The sequence below is a fragment of the Zootoca vivipara genome, chromosome 13 (assembly GCF_963506605.1).
Source record: "Zootoca vivipara chromosome 13, rZooViv1.1, whole genome shotgun sequence".
NCBI classification, from domain to species: Eukaryota; Metazoa; Chordata; class Lepidosauria; order Squamata; family Lacertidae; genus Zootoca; species Zootoca vivipara.
The window spans coordinates 17,037,555-17,060,376 of record NC_083288.1 but is presented as its reverse complement, the minus strand read 5'-3'; the positions used below and the strand labels follow the sequence as shown (position 1 = coordinate 17,060,376).

General features: G+C 45.9%; 1 protein-coding gene across 1 annotated transcript in view; it reads left to right on the top strand.

Annotated features, from left to right (window-relative positions):
* The first annotated feature begins 8,605 nt into the window (after positions 1-8,605).
* Positions 8,606-22,822, top strand: part of PLXDC1 (plexin domain containing 1) — a 55,779-nt gene continuing 41,562 nt past the window's right edge. The window contains exons 1-2 of the mRNA XM_035134960.2: positions 8,606-8,950; positions 21,553-21,716. Coding sequence (XP_034990851.2) covers positions 8,851-8,950; positions 21,553-21,716 — 264 coding nt within the window. The 5' untranslated portion in view covers positions 8,606-8,850. The remainder of the gene's footprint in view (positions 8,951-21,552; positions 21,717-22,822) is intronic.

The window sequence follows — 22,822 nt, the reverse complement described above, 5'->3', positions numbered from 1 at the left end:
GGTTGTGGCACTCATCTTGCTTTCAGGCCAAGGGAGCCAGCGTTTGGCCACAGACCGCTTTCCAGGTCATGTGGCCAGCATGACTAATCCGCTTCTGGTGCAACAGAACACCGTTACTGAAACCAGAGCGCATGGAAACACCATTTACCTTCCTGCCGCAGAGGTACCTATTTATCTACTTGCACTGGTGTGCTTTCAAACTTATAGGTTGGCAGGAGCTGGGACCGAGCAACGGGAACTCACCCTGTCGGGATTCGAACAGCCAACCTTCTGATTGGCAAGCCCAAGAGACTCAGTGGCTTAGACCACAGCGCCACCAGTGCTGCATGCCACCAGCAGATTGATGGCAATGCAGCCCAACTTCCCCAGAGGACCCCAATCAGAATTTTAATTAGAACTTAGCATGGGGGAATAAAATCAACCACTGTGATAGCCCACCTTAGAGGACTCAATGGGCTGACCAAAACCCACCCTCTGGAGACGCCCATCTGCAAAGTAAGACAGTATGACCTACTCCCAATTCAGATGGATAGCTCAGTTGGTTAGAGCACAGTGGTGATAATGCCAAGGTTCTAGGTTCCATCCTCATAAGAGACAGTTGCATATCCCTGCATTGCAGGGGGGTTGGACTAGATCAGGGGTAGGCAACCTAAGGCCCATGGGCCACAAGCGGCCCATGGGGGTCGTTTAACTGGCCCATGAGCCACCCCTGAACCGAGCTGCCCACTCGACGAGTCCCCACGCACTGTGCTAAACCTGCGCAGCGTGCCATGGGGACTCTCTTCCGTGGCACCGGAAATTGCATCTGCGCAGACGCTAGAAATCGTGTCTATGCAGATGCCAGAAATCAGGGATGCGCATGCTCACACACGCCCACAATCCGGCCCATGGAGGGATCTCTGCTGGAGTGAACCTGCCCAGGCAAGGTAAACCTTGCCGACCCCTGGACTAGATGATCCTCGGGGTCCCTTCCAACTCTCTCGGTGCTCTAGAAGGATACCAGGGTTGACGGTTTTGAAGGGATCAAGTAGAATCAACAGGGTCACATTGCCCATCTCTCTCCTGGCAAAGGCAACCAAAGTAGTACTGTAGTGTCCTTTTCCAAAGCCAGACCTGGATCCCAATTGAAATGGATCTAGGAGCTTAGTCTCATCCAAAAGAGCCTGGATCTATTAAGGGTGATGGGAGTTGTCCAAAACATCACCGGGGCGTGGAACACTGGGATATAGGGTACTTCAGGGGCTTCAGTCAGTCTTGTGTACATTTTGTGGGGAAAGATCTATGCAGAAGGACAACCTGCCAGTAGGAAAAGTCTCTCCATCCCACCAGCCCACCCCAAATCTCTCGGGCCACTAAGAATTCATAGGGCGTCCTGCAATGCTGTAACTATGCATACCACTTATTAGGAAGGAATTCTGCTGTGTAGTTTTGCATCATGCAAAGCTGTTGTTCTTGCCTTCCCTTCCTTGCTTGTGGTTAATCTCATCCCTGCCCAGGTAACAGGCAGGGCTGGCCCAAGGCATTTCGGCACCTGAGGCAAACCCCAAAATGGTGCCTCCCTCCCTGCCTGGGAAGATCTACATCAAGGACAAGCAGAGGAGTGCGGAGAAAGACAACCCGACATTGGGATCTGATGACCTTGCCGCCTGAGAGAGTCACCTCATCTTGCCTCATGGGTGGGGCGGCCCTAGTAACAGGATGACTTGATAGCCCTGGAAAAACATGAAGACTTGCAAATCAAGGCTGCTCAGATCTTTTACAATGGGGGATTTGTAATCAAATATTTGGCAGGCTATTTTGAGTCAATATCAAAGACTCTCTATAGGAAAAAACATGTGGAAAAACAAATAATGACACAGAACACCTTATTCCTTTTGTGTCTCTGTTGCTCTGCTATAACTAGAAAGTACATTTCTACTGTCCGGGTGTTGTGGAGGAAAAACCCACTTTTCTCCTCACTTGTAGTAGTGCAAAAAGGTTTTATAAAACGATAATGGGATGTTTCCCCTCATAATGTTGTGTTTAGCCTATCGGTCTACCCAATGCTATTTTCTCTCTCTCTATATATATATATAGAAAAAGAGGTGCTGGAATTCACCATGAACACCTCCCATGTTCTCTTATAACGACAATGGCGTCCATCTGAAAGGTGCTGGAACTGAGTTCCAGTGAGTTCTGGCTAAAAAAAGCCCAGTCTACCAGTTGAGAAATATCTCCAGGCCTGAAAGCTTTGTAAACAACAACAACAACAACAACAACAACAACAACAACAACTGTTCAGGTCTCTAAGCAAAGCATAAGATTCAGCTCTCAGCATTGTTTAAAGAAGTCGTGGATTTTGCTGGGGTTGTGGTTTGAGGTACAGGTGTGGCAGAATTAAGCAATATATAGGGTTTTCACCCCTAGATTTAAGGGCCCAAACCTAAGAACTAAGGGTGGCCCCTGGTGATATCATTAAGCATGACACATTTATCACATGAAGGTATCTGAAGAAGTGTGCATGCACAGGAAAGCTCATACCTATGACAAACCTAGTTGGTCTCTAAGGTGCTGCTGGAAGGATTTTTTTTGTTTTGTTTTGTTTCGACTACGTCAGACCAACATGGCTACCTACCTGTAACAAACATTTATCACAGTTCAGCACCTGAAAAGGAAGTGCAGAGGTATTTGCACATATGCTTGTTGTGAACTGCTCTATAGTTTTGGTGGTTTACCTCCTCCCCCTTTACTTTTCAAAAGAATCTTTATTAAATTTCTTTGATGTAAGTAAAAACTAAAAAGGAAGAAAGAAACCAATTAGGCGCATGACTGTGTATAGGCATGGCGCAGGGAAAGAAACAATTCGATTTAAACTGCAAAAAAGGGTGCAAAAACAGCATGAAAAGAGCAATGAAAATGACTAGCAATCCCAGGAGCCTTTGCAACTGCAATCCCAGAACCCTTTGCAGCAACCATTGAGGTCTGGGGAGAGTTTTGAAGGTTGGGAAAATAGGTTTGGAGGGAAGTTTGTGGTGGAATTTGGCAGGTTTTTTGGCAGAGTTTGACTGACAGCCACCATTCATGCCCGTCTGGTAAGTGCTGCTGGTTCTCTCAAAGGGTTTCCAGAGACTTAAGAGGTTGTTTGCATTGCAGGTTTTTTAGATGGCATAAGTAGAATGTCGCCTGTACAGTTTCCTTTCTCCGGCATATATTTCCTTCACACTATTTTCAAGGTTTCAAGAGGAAGAAAGCGCTCCAAACGTCCATGATGGTGGGGGCAGGCATAATAAAATGCTTCCCGTGTTTCCTCAAATGGGTCCTTTTATCTTTTGTCCCCTGGTTGCTATTTTCATAGCTGCCAAGTTATCCCTTTTTTACAGGGATTTTCCCTTATGCTGAATAGGCTTCCTCGCGAGAAAAGTGAAAACTTGGCAGCTATGGCTATTTTTGTGTTGTTTTTCCCCCTAAAATAGCACCTGGCTAATATTTTAATTTTTTTTCTCCACCACTGGTTGATATTTACGTTCTGGCGCGTCTTCCAGCTCTGAGCTGCAACCACTTGTGCTACAACTCCCCACCTCCCAAATAATAACCCCTCTTTTCCCTCAGCCGCTATGTCCGTTTGAGACTTCGGAGGTAGCTAATGGCAACGGCTGGGGAGGCATTGGCCCAACCTCCCTAGGCCTCACAATAATGGCAGGCGGCTTTTCTGCCACAATTTATGATTAAAAATATCTGCATCATGTCTACAAATGGGTGGGCGGATGTCACAGCATAAACTTGGATGAATTGACCTTCCGTTATCTGTCTCTGAAGGAAAAGGCAGAATGGACGCTGCAGGTAGATGTATTTAGAAGTATATTTATTTAGAAACGTCAGCTGGCTTGCACTTAAAGCCCTGCACAGTTCTCTTCATCGCTTTCGCGGCAAGTGGGGGTCGTGAGGGAGTCTTCAGGCAGCCCTACGGCACCCCCTCCAATATTTCTCCAATAACAACAACAATTTTATTATATACTGTACATGACAGCCATCTGACTGGGTTGCCCCAGCCACTCTGAGCAGCTTCCAACAAAAAAATTAAATACACAATAAAACATCAACCATTGAAAACTTCTCTGAACAGGGCTGCCTTCAGGTGTCTTATAAAAGTCAAATAGTTCACATCGGATTTGGGGGGGGGGCAGTGCCGGATTTACGTATAAGCTAAACAAGCTATAGCTAAGGGCCCCACTCTCTTGGGGGCCCCAAAAAAATTTTAAGGAAAAAAAACACCTGGATGTACATTTCCAAAATATAAGATAAAAAAACAAATAAAATAAAACCTACATACTGCAACAGTGTTTTGCTTTGTGTTGTGTAGGCTCCTATGATGTAAGTCATGGGCCCCGCCTGCTAGCCTGCTCCCTAAAATATCACCGGTTTGCTCATTTCTTTATATAGGGTGCCTACATTCTGCATGGACTGGTTGCCTATTAGGTCCATAAATTACCATATAGCATATATTCAACACAAAAAACCAGCGACAATTTGTTGTTGACAAAGGACAGCTGGACATATAAAGGGCCCCATTACCTTCAGTAGCTTAGGGCCTCAAGGAACCTAAATCCGGCCCTGCTCAGGGCAGGCACCACTATGGAGAAGGCCCTCTGCCTGTTTCCAAAGAAAATAGGGGCATCCTATTCCATCCACGTGCTGTGATAGGAGTAAAAATTGTAGTGAACTTCATTCCCAAAACCAATAACAAACTACAGCTCCCAGGGTTCTTTGGGGGAAGCCATGGGTTTTAAACGTTTGGTGTGGATGTGATGCTTAGTCCCAGGCAGTGTCCCTTGTGCAAAGACCAGGCCTTCTCTCACCATGTTCCCATGTAGAAGACTTGTATTCAAAACAGTAGTTATCTGCTGCTTGCCCTTAGGACAAGGGTAGGCAACCTAAGGCCCATGGGCCGGATGTGGTCCAATCGCCTTCTCAATCCAGCCCGCGGACGGTCTGGGAATCAGCATGTTTTTACATGAGTAGAATGTGTCCTTTAAGTTAACATGCATCTCTGAGTTATTTGTGGGGCCTGCCTGGTGTTTTTACATAAGTAGAATGTGTGCTTTTATTTAAAATGCATCTCTGGGTTATTTGTGGGGCATAGGAATTCTTTCTTTTTCTTTTCTTTTCAAAATACAGTCCGGCCCACCACATGGTCTGAGGGATGGTGGACTGACCCACGGCTGAAAAAGGTTGCTGACCCCTGGATTAGGATATGGAGGCTGTAGCTTCCTGGTGAGCTGTTGTGCTCCAGTTTTTCTTCTTGAGGATTAGCTCCTGTTAACTTGCTAGGCCCCATGCTACAGTTCATTCATGTCCTAGTCATTCAATTCTTCTTCCGCCTCCTCCTTCTCCTTGCTTCACTTTGTGAAGAGAACTCACCAAAACATCCCCACGCTGTGACTAATTTGTGTCGCAGAAAAAATCAAATAGGTGAATGAGACACTTCTGCACCCATGGTAACAACTTCCAGAGACGGTTTGTTTTGCAGGAGAAACAGCAAAGAATGTTGTGGCATCTTACAGACTGGGGCATTTATTATGACCTGAGTTCACAAAAGCATCTGCCATGTGCTGATCTTTAAGGTGCCACAAATTATTCCCTTACCATTTTCTTTCACACCCATAAATGGCATTACCACGGAGGGGTTAGGAGTTGTTATTCAAGACTAGAAATCCTCATTAAGCCTCTATGGTGAAATGACCTTTTTTTTTTCCCTGGTAAGGCTCCAGAACATTTTGCAACTGCACGCAGGCAGAAATTCTTCATGGCAAAGCACAAGACGCTTTATGCATTTATTTCTTTATAACAATATTTGTAAAATCATAAAAACATCAAAGCAGTTTACAACAATAGTACACAAGTATGGACACACATACAAAAAACAACAACATCCAGGTTAAAAAAAACCCCACAAATACCAGAGAACATTAACTATGAAAGATTTTCTTAGTTGCCTACATAAGCCTAGTGGCACAGAAAAGTTTTCAGCAGACATTGGAAGATTAAATCAAAAGGCACCGGCTGCATCTCTATTGGAAGAGCATTCCTGCAGCGGAAAGCACATTTTGTGGTGGTTTTGTTACTTTGGGGTTTCGTATTTACTCCTGCCATTTTTGTTGTGCATAGATGCCCTTCTCCAGGCCATGCATCCACAGGAAGCTCTGGGCAAGGCAGTGTTATGAAAAATGTGCCCCAAAATGCGTTGCCTTTTAAGAAGGACAGACGCGGGTCGGAAGCTCCAAAATTTGCACTAAGTTCAGCTCCGCCGGGAAAATGACAGAGACCACACGATGCTGTCAGGAAAAACAAACTGATCCCTTTATTGCAGAATGCAAAGCTACAGCTGTAGGGTCCCTGCCTCTGGAAAGAAGGAAGGAACCCCGGGAAATGGTAAAGTCCCCTTATATACCCTCCTGTCCCTGCATGGAAATCTCTGGACTGGGAGGGAGGGGGAGACAAGGGCAACGGGTGGGGGATCGGATTAGCTGGGTGCGGAGATGACTTTTCCTTTCAGATGGAGAGATGTCAATTGCTCTTCTCCTGTCGCTGATGGTGCTCCCTGTTGTTTGGCAGGAAGGGCAATCAGTCGAGATGGGTGCAGAGGTGGGGCAGTTCCTGGCGATTTCCATGGGGTGGAAGTCCGCCCGGCAGTGTTTTCCTCCAGGCCATGGAAGGGTGGGCTACGTTGAGGATGGCAATATATTTGAATAAAGTTGTTCCAGCTAATCCCTCTATTGTCCGTGTGTCCTTGAATGGGTATAGGGTGGTAGTAGGGCAAGGTTCAGGTGGGTTGAGATCATACAGGGTTCATACAGAAAATATACCTGGAAAACATACCTAATGCAGGGATATCTAATTAAAAGGTAGCAGTCCTGACATATACAGTTCTAAGATATAAAACAGCAATTCTAATACAGAGGCAGCGGATAGAGATTTCATGGTAAGAGAACATATAATAGGCTGTATTATTAACTTGAGTAGAAAAGTGTCACTTTGGATTTGGGCGGTTTCCCCCCCCCCCTTCTTCTGGAAACATTGTTTTGTTCTGGGCGGAGGGGAGGTGGAGAGGGGAAATGTGTGAGTTTATGCTAACTGTTGTGCATATGCAGATCCTTAAGCCTTCCTTCAGGCAGGGTCGCGGGGTGGGGAGACAGGGAAGATGGCATTGAACAGGATTCTGGGTATTGCAGCTGTCAAATTCTGTCACCCCTCTCTGTTCATTAATAATGGTGTCCTGCAAACCCCCCCCCCCAATATGATTTTATAACAGCAGGATGCATCTTGCAGGTGCCACTCATCTGTTTACTTTCTGTATGATTTGTCATGGCCCAGAGGAGATTTTGTGGTGAGCAACCCCACTTACTCCTTTTTAAAAAAATAATTTCAAGATGTCACCATGCATTTATGGGCATTCTGCAAGCCAAATGACCATGACCGAATAACTTTATTTTTGTGATTTGAAGGGGTGAGTCCCCAGTCGTGGAGATATAAAATATACAATGCAATACATTCATTTGGGAGTTCAGGGACGTATGAGCTTTTGAGTTGAGGGACATGTGTAGTTGCCTTCATTTTTAGTGCTTTGACCTACATTAGCTCCCGGTACGTGTCTGAGCACAATTCAAAGTGTTGGTGCTGACCTTTAAAGCCCTAAACGGCCTCGGCCCAGTATACCTCAAGGAGCTTCTCCACCCCCATCGTTCAGCCCGGACACTGAGGTCAAGCACCAAGGGCCTTCTGGCGGTTCCCTCACTGCGAGAAGTGAGGTTACAGGGAACCAGGCAGAGGGCCTTCTCGGTAGTGGCGCCTGCCCTGTGGAACACCCTCCCATCAGATGTCAAGGAAATAAACAAATATCTGACTTAGAAGACATCTGAAGGCAGCCCTGTTTAGGAAAGTTTTTAATGCTTGATGTTTTTGTCTGTTTTTAATATGTTGGGAGCCGCCCAGAGTGGCTGGGGAAACCCAGCCAGATGGGTGGGCTATAAATATATTATTATTATTATTATGGAAAGGGGAACTTGTAACTAACTCCAGGACCACACTTTATTATTTATTACTATCTTGGCCAGAAATAAGGAACATATTAAGGAAGTGACAGTGTTCCACTTTTGAGTCTCTCGGAAATGAAAGGGTCTAAAGGCCTTGCAGAAACGAAACTCTAATTTTAGGGCACCCTGTTGATGTCTTTTGATCCAAGTTGTCTGCTAAGGAGAGCATTTCCTCCCCACCCCTGTTTTTCAAAGCTCAAGTGTTGATCCTGCCCATTTAAGGTGCTGGATCCAACCCGGAAACCAGTTCCACACAAGACAAACGTGGATCTGAGCATCTTTCCCACTTGTATCACATGGGACAGCAACTGCGCAACGCGGGCGATGTAGGTGTTGCAGGCCGGTTTAGGCGCAAATTGGTTTAAGCCAAATATGCGAAAATGCCTCAAGACTTCCTTTTCTCTTTTTTTTGGCATTCATTTCTCACTGAACAGCATTGCATGGCTATGCTCCCAACTGGCCACCAGAGGGCAGGCACTCCCCCTGTTTCATCCACCTCCTTTGCTTCTCTGTGTCTCTCCCCCTCCCTCCCATTCCAAGCCCTGCTCAGCTGAGCTTTGACAGTTGCTTGCTGCAGCCCCCAAATGCTGGGTTTTCTGCCAGTCGAATTCCTTCACGGACCAGGAGGAATCTTGCGGGATCTGCTCATTCCTCGCCAGGAGCCTGGAGGTGGCAACTGCTGAGAGAAGAGGGAGCCCGGGAGCCGAGGGAAGAAACTGCTTGGGGAGGCAGAGCGGAAAGTTGTTGCCAAGAAAAGGTGGCGCTTTGGAGGGTCACAGGGATGCACCCTGAATCGCTGAAGATTTCGTGGGGAGCCCTTGTCCTGCTCTGGCTGCTGCAGGAGGAGGCTGTGGGGTCAGCAAAGGAGAGGCAAGCAGCAGGTACTACCCACACCTTCCGGGGCAGTGCCACCCTCGTGTGACACTGTGTGCAAAGTGTGGACAGGAGTGGGGTGAATGCCGGGGATGTGCCTGGCAGAGAGCATGCATGGGAGTGTGCATCTGTGAATGGACCAGGGATCCAGGCATGCTCAGGCAGAGCATGCAAGGGGAGGCAATGGTGAATAGGGATCCGATCTGTGAAGGTGTGTAGACAGGTGTGCGAAATCAGGATCAAATGTGATAAGGTGGGAATGAGGTGCATGTGCAAGCCTGTTAACATTTATGAGCATGATGGACGCGGAAGTGTTGGGTGTTGGCATAGGAGTGAGGGATACATCATTCAGTATGTGCACAAGTGTACACGAAATTACTTGGGCCTGCAAACAGAAAGGTTTTAGAATAAGTACATGCCAGACAGGAATATTATCAGTATATGGAAGTCCTCCATCCGTGCAAAAACGCACGTGTGTGCATTCAGATGGTAGCGCTCGCAGCAATGAGTGTGAGCAGGTGTGCTGGTGCCTGTGTGTGCAGTTGGTCACCGCTGTGCACCACAATTCTGTGCAATTCTTGTGCGCACAGCCTTGCAATGTGCCTGCGTACACATCAAATTGCCCGTGTGCACTTCTGGCGATTTTGCACCAGTTTTGTTAATGGTTCGACGTTGGTTTGCCAGGTTCAGCCAATTTTGTAAAGGTTTCCTTTTCTTCAGGTTATTTTGAGTTGTGCTGTCCACACGTGTTGGAAATCCAGCATGCCATGCCATGCTTTAAACCCGCAGCAGGAGCCCACAGGGATTGGCTTCACCGTGTGAATTACCCTTTTGAACAAGCATGTGGCAGGGATGTTGCTTCCAAATGATTCATCTGCAGAGCTGCTGCACAGACTCACCCCTCAGCAAATTGTGCTCCTACTTAACAGCCTTTGCCCCAGGATACCCATTGGAAGAAAGTGGTTTTGTGTATTTGGGGCAGAAGCTGGCTGTGCACTACACTGATTGGCTGGGGGCTTAAATGGCAAGCCCACCTCCACTGGACCAGAATATATATCAGATCCATGCAGAGATTTAAGACACACACAATATATTATTTTTTAAAAGGCAGGCAGACCACCTGATTCAATGATTAAAAGCATTGTAGGGAGACTTCTTTTTAAGTACTGTATATGTTATTCTATCCTGACATTTGCCAGGATGTCTTGCCCTTGGGACCCACCTTGGGACCCAGGTGGCGCTGTGGTTAAACCACTGAGCCTAGGGCTTGCTGATCAGAAGGTCGGCGGTTTGAATCCCTGTGACGGGGTGAGCTCCCGTTGCTTGGTCCCAGCTCCTGCCAACCTAGCAGTTCGAAAGCACGTCAAATGCAAGTAGATAAATAGGAACCGCTACAGCGGGAAGGTAAATGGCGTTTCCATGTGCTGCTCTGGTTTGCCAGAAGCGGCTTTGTCATGCTGGCCACATGACCTGGAAGCTATACGCCGGCTCCCTCGGCCAATAATGCGAGATGAGCGCGCAACCCCAGAGTCGGTCACGACTGGACCTAATGGTCAGGGGTCCCTTTACCTTTACCTTGCCCTTGTATGTATAGCAGAATATAAAAGTCCATGTGTGTGTGTGTGTCAGTGATCCCGTTATGTGTATGTTTGTGTTCTTCTGTCCGCATAGTGAGTTTGTTCAAATAACCAGGTGCCGTTGTGTGTGACAATGATGGCAACCACCAACTCCCATCTATGTGGCATTTCAGATTGATGTTACAAAACTGCCCAGCTAAATTCGCTGTGGGTGGTGAGAAATGGCAGCCAGCGCTTGTAATGAATCACTCAGATGAGTGGTTCATTAAGAGCACAGTTTGGGCTGAAGACAAAGTTGCTGGCCTCACATGCAAGGGCCATGCTGGCTGCCCTGAGAAGAACGCACCGGTTTCCTCGCTGCTTTTGCGTGTGCACGGGAGCAAAAGTGCAGAAGCGTCTACTTGGGCACTTTTCAGCAGGTGTGAATGGGGACCAGTTCCTGTGTGCATGAAAGCAGGATTCAGGCATGTCGCTGCAACAACAGAGATGGTGCATCCGTTTCCTCCTGTGTGCGTATGTGGCACTAAACGCATTTGCAGTGTGCACATGGCAACAACAAGTGTGAATTCACTGCCTCAGGATGCGCAGCCAAGAGGTGTAGACAGTTTTAAAATGGGGTTGTGGAAGGCAGGTCTATCCATGGATTTATAGTCCTTACTGTTTCCCCTGCTGGTTGTATCTGTAGTTTGAGCTTTTTTAAATGGCTGTTTTTGTGCTTTAATTGTGAACTGCTCCAAGAGCATAAAAGGGATCCAAGTGCAGGATAACTAAATGGGACCCTCAAGGTTCAGAGGCAATATTCCTCTGAATACCAGTTGCTGGGTGGGTGTTAGACTCATAGACTCATCAAGTTGGAAAGGCCCCTAAGCACCATCTAGTCCATCCCTGCAGTGCAGGAATCCTGCCCACAGCTGTCCCTGGGGGGCTTGAACCACCAACCTTCCGGTTAGCAGCCAAGCACACCAACCCATTGTGCCACAGGATATGGGGAGTGAAAGGCAACTCGTAGCAGTGGGAAACTGCCTCCAAGCTCTGCTTTGCAGAGGCATCTGAGTGATCACTATTGGAAACAGGAGGTGAAGCTGCATGGACTCTTGGACTGATCCAGGAAGGCTGTCCTTATATTCTCAAATTGTGTGAGCTCCTGTCGATGTCTTGAACTGAACAGTCATAGAGCAGAAAGGTGTCGTAGACATCCCATGTTGCATTGACAAGGTACGATTTGGAGAAAAGATACACACATTTTTGAACACACAGCCCTCCAAAAAAAGAGAGAGTCTTGTGGCAGCTTGATCTGATGCATAAAGTGCTGTTCTCAGTCTGTATGTATGAGGAACGGGGCCAAAAGGCAGTGAAATGCAAGGGGGAAATTTGTGACTTGCCATATGCAGAACCAAGATGTATATAACATGCCCTCCAACATTTCTCCGATGAAAATAGGGATGTGTTGTTGTTGTTGTTGTTGTTGTTGTTGTTGTTGTTGTTGTTGTTGTTGTTGTTGTTGTTATACCCTGCCCTTCTGACTGGGTTGCCCCAGCCACTCTGGGCGGCTTCCAACATATATAAAAACATAATTAAACATTAAACTATGCAGGGCTGCCTTCAGATGTCTTCTAAAGGTTGTATAGTTACTTATCTCATTGGCTCAAGGGTCGCATAACTCCATACCCTCCAACAAAATAATAATAAAAATAGGGACATTTTAAGGAAAAGCGGGACATTCCAGGATCAAATCAGAAACCGGGACGGGTTCTGTAAATGTGGGACTGTCCCTGGAAAATAGTGACACTCGGAGGGTCTGAAATAATGTAAGAACGGATTGAACAGTTCAAAGAAGCCATTGTAATTTAGCTATGCTTTGTTATACTAGTTTCACATGAGAAGAAGGAAAGAAGCCGACAGTTCTGATTAGGTTCGGGCTGAGTCTAATCAAATTTGCTGATATGCTTCTTGGGTTGAAGAACGAGGACTTCGAGGGCAGCAGCAGGATGTCCTGAGATGCTGAAATGCCCTCCTATATGAATGTTACCCTTTTTAAAAATGAAAGATCTGTGTCTATTTATTTCTTTATTTGCACAGAGACAGACCTGTTTGTCCGAAATAGACATCAGAAAGGCACTGTTGGCAGGTGATGCCATTTTTCCTGTTTTGGGATGAAAGGGCGAATGAGACCCAGATGGTATGGAGGATGTTATTAGCTCCTGAAATAGCGTTGGCATCTGGGTTAATTGCATAGCATTGCCCCCGAATTTGTATCTCTGCTAGGTGTTTTGTTGCGGTTAGTGAATTAATCACCAGTTTAGATTTAGGAGAGTTGCCTTTAACTGAGAACAGACTCACCATCCAAGGACTGTGTGAGAGAAATGTCATTTTCCTGTGAATGAGCTACAGACACAATTGATGATACAGTGGAACAGTTTTAGCTGGGAGCTTATTATTATTATTATTTATTAAATTTATATGCCACCCTTCGTTTAGAGATCACAGCTTTAGGGGACACCAGGCCACACGCTGTCACTTTATTTTCTAGGCCTGCCTTCATTTAGGGCAGTCCACGGCTGCCTTGACCAACTAAATTCTTTCTGCGGCACCCCTGTGGGGCTCAGGGGCCCGGTTATGTCAACCCTTGCCTGCAGAGCGGGCAGCCTCTCACCCTTTCTCGATCAGCCTCCCCTGTGGAGTGTTCCCTCAGCCTCCTCTCCCCTCTCCTTGGGAGTCCCCCGGGCAGCCGCTGCTGCCACCCCTGTCTCTGAGCTGCCTACCCCAAAGACAGGTGCTTCCTCACACTGCCCCACAGGGGCCTGGGACTTGTCTGTCCATCCCCAACAGCAAAGGCTGCTGGACTGGCTAGCTGGGCTCCCTTACCTGCTTGCTTCAGCTCCTGGCAACCAGCACCCACTGGCCAGCTCCAGAGGCACAATTTGCCTCTGGAGCTTGTAGCCAGGACTGCTGCATCAAACAGCTGTGCAAGCCTTGGGGAGGCAGAGATGTGAGAGGGCATCGGAAGAGGGGGGGAAGGAAAGAGGGACAGGAGCCAGTGTTGCCCGTGGGACCCCTGACCATCATTCACGGCACCCTGGTTGAAAACCACTGATCTAGGGAGTTTGTGCCTGGCTTGTCAGGAATTCTTTAGATTCTTTGCTGGGGATTTGACTCCATGGGTCCCTTCCAATTCTACAGTTCCATGGTTCTATAACTTTCATGATACGTTCGCATTAGGGACTTAAAACACAGTGATGTTGTCCCCGCCTGCATTTCAAGTTGCATTTTCACAGTATTGTTCTACAGAGAGGAGGAGGAGATGTTTTCACCTGGCACACATAACTTGAATTATTTCCCTGTCTCTGCAATTCCATGCTGAACTTCTGTGCATATGTGCACAAAGGCTTAAATACGGAGTGAACACAGCTTAAGTTTTCTAGGCCAGTTAAAGCTGGTTTGAAGGGGGAAACCCACACCGAACAGTCACATTTCTCAAGAAACTACAGGATTGCGGCTAATGGTGTATGTATGTATGCTGCTTCAAAAGCTAGCCGTGGGAACGTACGGGAGAAAGCAGTAATGTGCTCATACCCATGGAAACTTCGGAACAGCTCATGGATGACATCCCCTACTTGCATCTTCGCTCTGAAATAGGCAAAGCAGATGAATCATCCTTCTAGCTCTGCCTTTATTTTTAAGGTTTTCAACTATTAGAAGTGTCAGAGCCTGCCTCATGAGACAGCTGTCGGAGAAATGGACTTCGCTGGGTTCAAGACAAAGCTAGATATAGATATAGCTAGAAAGACCATTTCTTTGTCATTTTTTCCCCTTCTGATGCCTTGTGGTTGAGTCACACATTCATTTCTTTGAGTGGCAGCCTCGGGGCCTGTAGCCAAAGTGTTTGTGGTGCGAGGATCTAACAGGGATGGAAATCAATGCATAGCAGCCAGAACAACAAGCAGAAAGAGCTCGATGTGTTTTACAGTTATTTAATTCTATCACTTCTTAGTGAGCAATTGAGGAGAATACTGTCTGTGAGCTTTTCTTTATAACCCCATAAATTAAAAGCGTGGAGTCTCACTGCCTTGACATGAAAGCTGAAAATTCAAGGAGGGGGAACTCACATAGTTTTAAGGAAGAAGAGGCCTCCCCAAGCCCCCAACCTCTGCAACGGCTGCAAACCTGGACAGCCTGATTCCTACTAACTTCCTGTTGTTTCAGCCAGCACCTGTTCTTGGTATACCATCACTCATCTACATTTTGGGTGGTTTCTGGTAAGATGCCCTCAAATAAGGTATCCACTAGGCTTCACTGAGGCTGCATACACACTGCAAGGTAAAAGATAAAGGTAAAGGACCCCTGGACGATTAAGTCAAGTCAAAGACGACTGTGGGGTTGCCGCGCTCATCTCGCTTTCAGGTCAAGGGAGTCAGCGTTTGTCCACAGACAGCTTTCTGGGTCATGTGGCCAGCATGACTAAACCGCTTCTGGCGCAATGGGACACCGTGACAGAAACCAGAGCGCATGGAAACGCCATTTACCTTCCCGCCACAGTGGTACCTATTTATCTATTTGCACTGGCATGTTTTCGAATATTTTTTGTCCCAACCACTCTGGGTGGCTTCCAACATATATAAAACATAATTAAACATTAAATATTGAAAACTTCCCTATACATTGTTGCCTTCAGATGTCTTCTAAAGGTATAGTTATTTATCTCCTTCGCTTGGGGGGGGGGTCACATAACTCCATACCCTCCAACATTTCTCCAGTGAAAATGGGGACATCCTACGGAAAAGTGGGACATTCTGGGATTAAATCAGAAACCAGGACAGCTTATATAAATCCGGGTCTATCCCTGGAAAATAAGGACACTTGGAGGGTCTGCCATCACAGGAGTGGACCGGGAGGGGGGGGTGACCCTCATATAATTGTTCATCACCTAAGGAGCAATGAATGAACAGGACTTTTGAGGGAGCTGTGCAAAAGCATCTCATCTTCACATCCTTCTGTAATCAGAGTTTCTCCGTCCAGGTGTATGTGAAATTTCAGGGCCTCTTGTTCTTGGAAAGCACCTGAACAATTTTAGTACATCCGTCAGCAAGTCAACAAGGCCGGAACATCTTTTCATAGACAGCAAAGGTTATCTGAGTCAAGTACAACTTGGCATGCCCCAACGTCACTTTAAAACATCCCACGTTTGCTCGGATCCTTTGCCTGCAGCCCAATCTCAGCTGGAAAACCATGTAAACAGGAAAAGTCAGCAATGCGTGGCCAGCAGGAATGAGTCTCATGGTGCTTTCAGTGTTTGCCAGTTTCATAAAGTCTGTCTCAGCTTAATATTTTCACGCCAGGAAATGAGAGGGAAAGCAGCCAAACCATAGAGACTAACTAAGCCAAATGGCCTTCTAGGCTTGATTGGGAAATGAAAGATATGTTGTGACATCATCATACTCAGAATTCTGCCCCCATCAAACAGCAGCCAATGAAGTGAGGCAGGGGTGGCAAAATTCTGAATGCAAATGATGTCATGCATTTCTTTCACGAGATGTTACCAAGGAAAACAGAATATTTCGTTGTTTTCTTCTCTTGCTGTTTGCTGCTCTATGATATTTTGCAGGAATGTGGTGCCATGAGTAAAAATATATATGGTTGTGTATGCAGTGATTTTGTGAGGGGTGGAGAACCGTGTCTCTTGCAGTGAGCTCCTTGGAGGTAGGACAGGGTGTAAATATAATCAATAAATAGGAAATGATATTATGCTGATGTTCAAAATGGCAGAAGCAAGGTTTTGAATGATACAAAGCTCTTCTTGAGATGCATTTTTGCAGTTGGAGAGGACAGCTCTGGTGGGGCACACGATGCTCTGGTGAGGTCAAACAATTCCCCACCCAGTTACAATAACACTTTTTTAAAAAACAACAACAAATAAATAAAAATCCTATGCTTTTACTCTCAGGCTGTATACACAATACTGTGTATCTTTAAACCACATTCTTTCCCTCAAAGAATTATGGGCTCTGTAGTTTGTTGTGTGTTGCTAACTTGGTAAGGGGTAAACTACGGTGCCCAGAATTCTTTGAGGGAAAGAATGTGCTTTGAAAGTGCTGCAAAGGTACAGTGGAGCCTCTAGTTATGTACCTCTCTGGATACCTACGAACGCGGCAAACCTGGAAGTGTATACTTCCGGGTTTCACCGCATGCGCAGAAGCGGCACCTCTGCCTACGGACTTTTCGGGTTGCAGACGTAGCCCCGGAACGAATTTAATTTGTATCCGGAGGGTCCACTGTACAGTATATTGTATGCACAGGTTCAGGCTTGCACACTTAAAATCCTAGAACCGTAGAGTTAGAAGGGTCATCTCGTCCAACTCCCTGCAATGCAGGAATCTCAGCTAAAGCGTCCATGAAAGAGGGCCATCCAACCTCTGCTTAAAAACCTCCAAAGGGAGACCATCCCACTGTTGAACAGCTCTTACTGTCAGAAAGTTCTTCCTGGTGTTTAGTCACAATCCACTTTCTTGCAACTTGAAGCCGTTGGTTTGTGTCCTTGCCTTTGGAGCAGAAGAAAACAAGCAAACAAGCTTGCTCCCATCCTCCGTGTGGCAGCCCTTTAGATATTTGAAGATGGTTATCACATCTCTTCTCAGTCTCAAGTCTTATCCAGCCTAAACATACCCAGCTCTTCCAACTGCTCCTTCACATCAGACAGGACATAGAACACAATCTATACGAGACTATAAATTCATGTTTTAGAAATGAAAAGCCGACGCTTCCAGCCTTCTGAACTTTTGATGGCCCAGTATAATCCAGGATCAATTCATGTGCTCTATGCTTTTTAAAACCAGCTAGGCCTCTGAAAGTCTGATCTACCCCCCAAAAAAGGGGAGGGGAGGTTTACTTTCCATTACAACGGCCTATTTTTCCTCCCACCCCACCACCCCTCACCAAAAGCAAGTGTCCAGGACCTGTTTCCATCACCGTACCACTATTTGCATCAGTGCAAAACATCTGGATTCCCAGGCCCCTCCTGGAAGCCACAGCCTAAATGCAGCTTTGTGGAAGGAAGCAGGGCTAGGATGAATATATGTCATGGCATCCCTCATAATAAGAAGGAGCGGTTCCAGAGAGGAAGCCCAGAATAACGTGGCTGCTGTGTGACATTGGTTCCTTATTTCTAGTGGGCAGATAGGGTTGCCAATGCCTTGATTTAAATTGGCACGCCACAGAAGAAGCCTCTCTGTTACAAGGATTTGAACAGGGGACGCGCAAGCATGAAGTTTTAAAAGCGAGCTTACCGTGTTTTTACTTAAGGCGTCTTTCAATCCCACCTGTTCTCCAAGGAATTTAAGGGTAGCTTACATGGACCCCCTCACCGTGTGCAACAATTTTATCATCACAACATCCCTTTGAGGTGGGCTAGGCTGAGAGTATATGACGAACAAAAGGTCATTCAATCAAGGTGCTTCCAGGCAACCGGGGTGTTTACTCAGCATTTGTGGTGATTTGTTCGCAGGGAGGTTAGATGACGTTGAGCCAAAGCAGGTGTTACCCCATTCTTTCCAGGGCAGTTTCCTGTCACTTTCCCTATTGCAAAATAAAAATAAAAATCTGACCTTTTGGGGATTGTTATACAGTGGTACCTTGGTTTACAAACTTAATCTGTTCCGGAAGTCTGTTTTTAAACCAAAGCGTTCTTAAACCAAGGCGTGCTTTCCCATAGCAGCAAGGGACTCAATTTACAAATGGAACACACTCAACAGAAAGCGGAACATGTTCTGCTTCCAAGGCAAAGTTCACAAACCAAAACACCTACTTCCGGGTTTGCAGTGTTCTTAATCCAAGTTGTTCATAAACTAAGCTGTTCTTAAACCAAGGTACCATTGTAATTGTGAAATCAGCTATAATTGTGCAACACAAATCAGATGGCGTTATGGCTGAATCCTACCTGAAAAGGCAGCGTAGAAGTGATCTATGTTTTGTGGCTCAATGGAGATTCAAAATCCTGCCTTTCATGGACTATATGAGAAAGTATTATAATCAAATGAAATTGCGGGCCGGATTCGAGATGAAGCAGCCGTAGCAAAACTATTAAATAACTGTATTAGAGGGATTTCTGTAATAGAGAAGAGTTTGATATATAAAGCAGTAGGAAAAGGTTTGAACGAAAACACTGTGGAGCTGTGGGCAGGAAGTCAGTTTATGAAACAATGTAATTATTCGATTTGAAGTTGTGAAATTTTGGAAATTTAATTTTAAAAAGGATAATACAAAAAGGAGGTTCAAATCCTGGTCACTGACACACTAATCACTGTGGCTCGCTCAGTGATTATGATCTCACTGTCATTCTAGTGTCAAGCGGTGCGCTAGAAATAGTGAGAGGGTGCTCTTTAGATCGTAATGTGACTTTTCTTATTTCAAAAGGTGGCAAACCAGAACTTCGTACCTTGGAATGGTCCCTTATTTGCTCGGAAGAGTAGGATGAATTGCCTGTACACCAGTTTCATTTAGAATGTTTAGTATCTGGTAATGGCTGGATTCAAGTGGGCTGGGTATTGCCCTATCTCTTGTTGTAGGCAGAGTTTTAGTACCGAAAGCAGAGATGCTCTACTCAGGAGAGGCGACTTATTGCCCCACTTGCGGCCTTCTTAAGAGGCATCTTCTTATGTTCTTAACTCAAAATGTGCCTTCAGACAACCTGCTTGTTGCAAATATATGGGGTGGGAATGAGAAAGGCCATCTGTACTTTTTCAGAGGCACTGTTGCCTGTCTGGTTGCTTTGCATGTTCTAGGAATAGCCCCTGGCACCAAAAACTGAGTTTTATAGTTATCACCGAGAATATTTATTTCAGACCAATGAAAACCTTCAAAATCCTGTGCCAGGAAAAAACCTTCATTTTGTAAGCTATTATTATATCATGAATCATCTATACAGTGCATTTCATATACAAGATGCTTTGCAACTACTAATTGCCATTTATATAACTTTTTTTTTTAATTTGCAAAGTACCGCATAGTCCTGATTAGGTTTGGCCCTTTTAGTAACCTTCTGGTGTAGGTTAGTGCTATTCCCGTTTTACAGATGGGTGACTGAGGCCAAGCTGGAGCTGCCTAAGGCGCCTCAGTGACGCACGAGAGAGACAAAACCCCTTTGACAGGCGCCAAAAGCATTTTATAAAGGGCCCGGAAGAGGTGTGTGTGTGTCAAATACATGCCTTTGCTGCAAATGCATATGCCAGGGGTCAGGGACTGACTATGCTAGTTATTTCCAAAGGTTATGGACTTGGGCTCCCTTTCTTCCTTTTCAGCTCTCCTCCACCCATCCCAGCATCAAATGTCCTGCTCCATAGGAGAACATCTGAAATCTTGGCATCCAGTCTACTGTTGCTGCACACAAGTGTCAATGAACTAATCCCATTCCCTGGCTTTAGGAAAGGAACAGAACAGGATAAGCAAGACCTGCAACATAATAATGTTGCAGTGCCGAGTGCTTCTGTTCGCTGTTCCAATGGGTCATCACCAGAGGCATACCTGGGTTCCCTTGGCAAGGAGCTTTCTCGGCGCCCCCATGTCCCTCGCGCCCTTGACAGAGGAGCTGAGCCAGAGTTGAGAGGCATGATTTTTGCACCATTGGCGGGGGGCCAACCTGATATGCCCCTAGCCCTGGCCTCCTTAACAATTTCCCATGCCAATCCTTCTTCTACTCAGTTTTCCATGTCCTCTCCTCTGCCAAAACAGCCAGGGTGCTTCCAGACGACTTGTTTATTGCATCTTCATCGTGGTTTGTTTCCATGGAGGACGCTGGCTATTTATTGTGCATTTGCTCTGATTTCTTCGCAGGGAGGTTGTGTCAAAGCAAGTGTCGTCCCACACTTTCCGGTGCATTTCTCCACCGCTTTCATTTTTGCAAAAAGTAATAACTTTGGGGGGAAACGAGTGTGTTGTGCTGGACTGCCCGATCCAACTGCAATTGCACAACCTGGATTTCCTGGTATGTGATAGAATCCCACTGGAAAATAGTGACAGCCTGGAACCACCCTGGCATTCCATGCCCACTGAGCATGCTCAGTCCTCTTTGTACTTCTGCAAGGCCTTGGGGTCTCGCCTCCTGATACCTCCCTCTTGCCCATTGGTGGTCCTGTTTAGGCTACATAAGGCCCAGCACTTTCCTCGGAGGTTTTTTTAAAAAATTCTTTATTTGTTTACTTTCAAACATTACAAATCATATAGACACAAACAAAAAAATAAGGATTAAATAGAAACATTACAAATCATATAAACACAAACAAAAAAAATAAGGATTAAATAGAAATGGGAACAAAACAAGAGCAAAACATAAAAACAATTTTTCAATTGCACACAGAAAAATAAAAAATAAAGAAAAAATAAAATAAAATCTCCTCTAATAACATCAAATCAAATGAAAATATGCATCTTTTCAGCATCCCACCACCCTCCCCTCCACCCACCCTAAGTGATTACATACTTCCAGCCATTCTTGCCCTGCGCCTTTCATTTTCTAGCATACATCAAATGAAAATATGCATCTTTTCAGCATCCCACCACCCTCCCCTCCACCCACCCTAAGTGATTACATACTTCCAGCCATTCTTGTCCTGCGCCTTTCATTTTCAGTAGCATACACCTGTGTATCTTCTCGGAAGTTTGGAAACAGAAGGAATTATATCTCTGCAACAACCTGCCCCACAAAGGAAGACCTAAAGAAGAAAGCAGCAGCCTTTTTGGGGATGAAGAGGCATCTGCCCCTGTAAATCTCATGTGGATCAGTGAGGGTCCTTTGACAATGAAGGGTGTTTAATGCACCCAGGTTTGGCTGGCAGGGAAGGAAGGTTTGTAGCAGGGTCATTTCTGCAGACAGCCTCACATCTATCTTTCTCTCTCTGTGTGTGTGTTTTCCATCCAGGCAACCAAGAGACAGTATCAGAGTTTAAGGGCACAATTCAGATAGACAGAAGGACTCACAGGGCATTGTATGGAATGTGTCCTTGGTGCTAAGAAATCATTCTTCACTTTTCTTCCTCTCCCGACAGCTTGGACCCAGAGAGATGTCTCCACGGTTGGGATAGAACCTCATTCCTGGGAGCGAAAGACGCGGGAAACCTCGCCAAGAGACACGAGGACTCGGATCAGCGAAGATTTAATTGGCGGGAGCCTGGCTATTGACACTTTGGCGGACAATGAAACACAGATTGTGGTGAGTGTCGCATATAGGGAACAGCATGCAAGCCAAGGATGTGTCAGTTGGGCAGAAAGTTTTATGACTCGAGTAAGCCTTGTTTACTTTGTGAAAACCATGTTTGGGTCAGAGGGGGCAGGGAATCAGCCACTGGCAGCCCCCCAGGTCAATTCTGAACCAAAGTGCGGTGTCACTTTGACTTTTATTTTATTTTGTGTGTTTGTGTTTGTGTATGTTTTAAAGATATCGGGAGTTCGGTGCCTTACAAGAATTTAAGTTGCATTTTATTGCTTGCGTTTTGTATTTGCGTTAAGCTTTGTGAGCTGCCTTGGGGCCCCTTTTTTTTTGCCCACTACCTGAGTAAGCAGTTCTGTCTCTCCCACCTCTCTGTTTCCCCAAAATTGTTCGGCAGATGGAGAGGGCAGCACAACAGCCAGGAAAAAAGGAAACATCTCTTGTCACTCACTTGGCATTGTTCTGAACCCCCCGCATATACACACAGGAATGTTCCTTGTTTTGATGCTGTGTCGCTAAACAAAGTGTAGCAAATATTTGTAGGAAAAGCAGAGAAGAGGTACCACTGAGGAAGAGATTGCTGCACATCACCCCAATCTCTGAGCAGCGAGAGGCTCCATTTATTCCAAGCGCCTTCCCAGGACTTGGTTTCCTTAAGGATGAAGATCAGCAGAGACTGGGGTACCTTTAATAGATATGTCCAGTGCTTTTTTCGGGGGGGGGGGCGTTACGCAGGGGTATGCATACCCCTAAAGATTTTGTGAATCTTTGTACTTTTGTCCATTCACTGTATTTATTTTTCCTGATTTGAACTATAAAATGGTGATTTTCTTCAGTCAAAATGAGAGTACCCCTAAACATTTTTAAAGAAAAAAAAGCACTGTATATGTCTTTATTTACACGTACTGTATATAAAACCTGAGCATAGGATAGAGGGGCTTGTAGCTTTAAGACCCCAACAGATCTCACTTCTCCAATAGTCACAGCTTTGGATCCAGCAGGGGGCAAAAAATCTCTCTCTCCCCCCCCCCGCCCCTCTTTCCAGCTTCTAGCATTCAGCTTTTCAGCGCTCTCACACTACCTAGGAACTAGGTGAGGGGGTGGGGGGA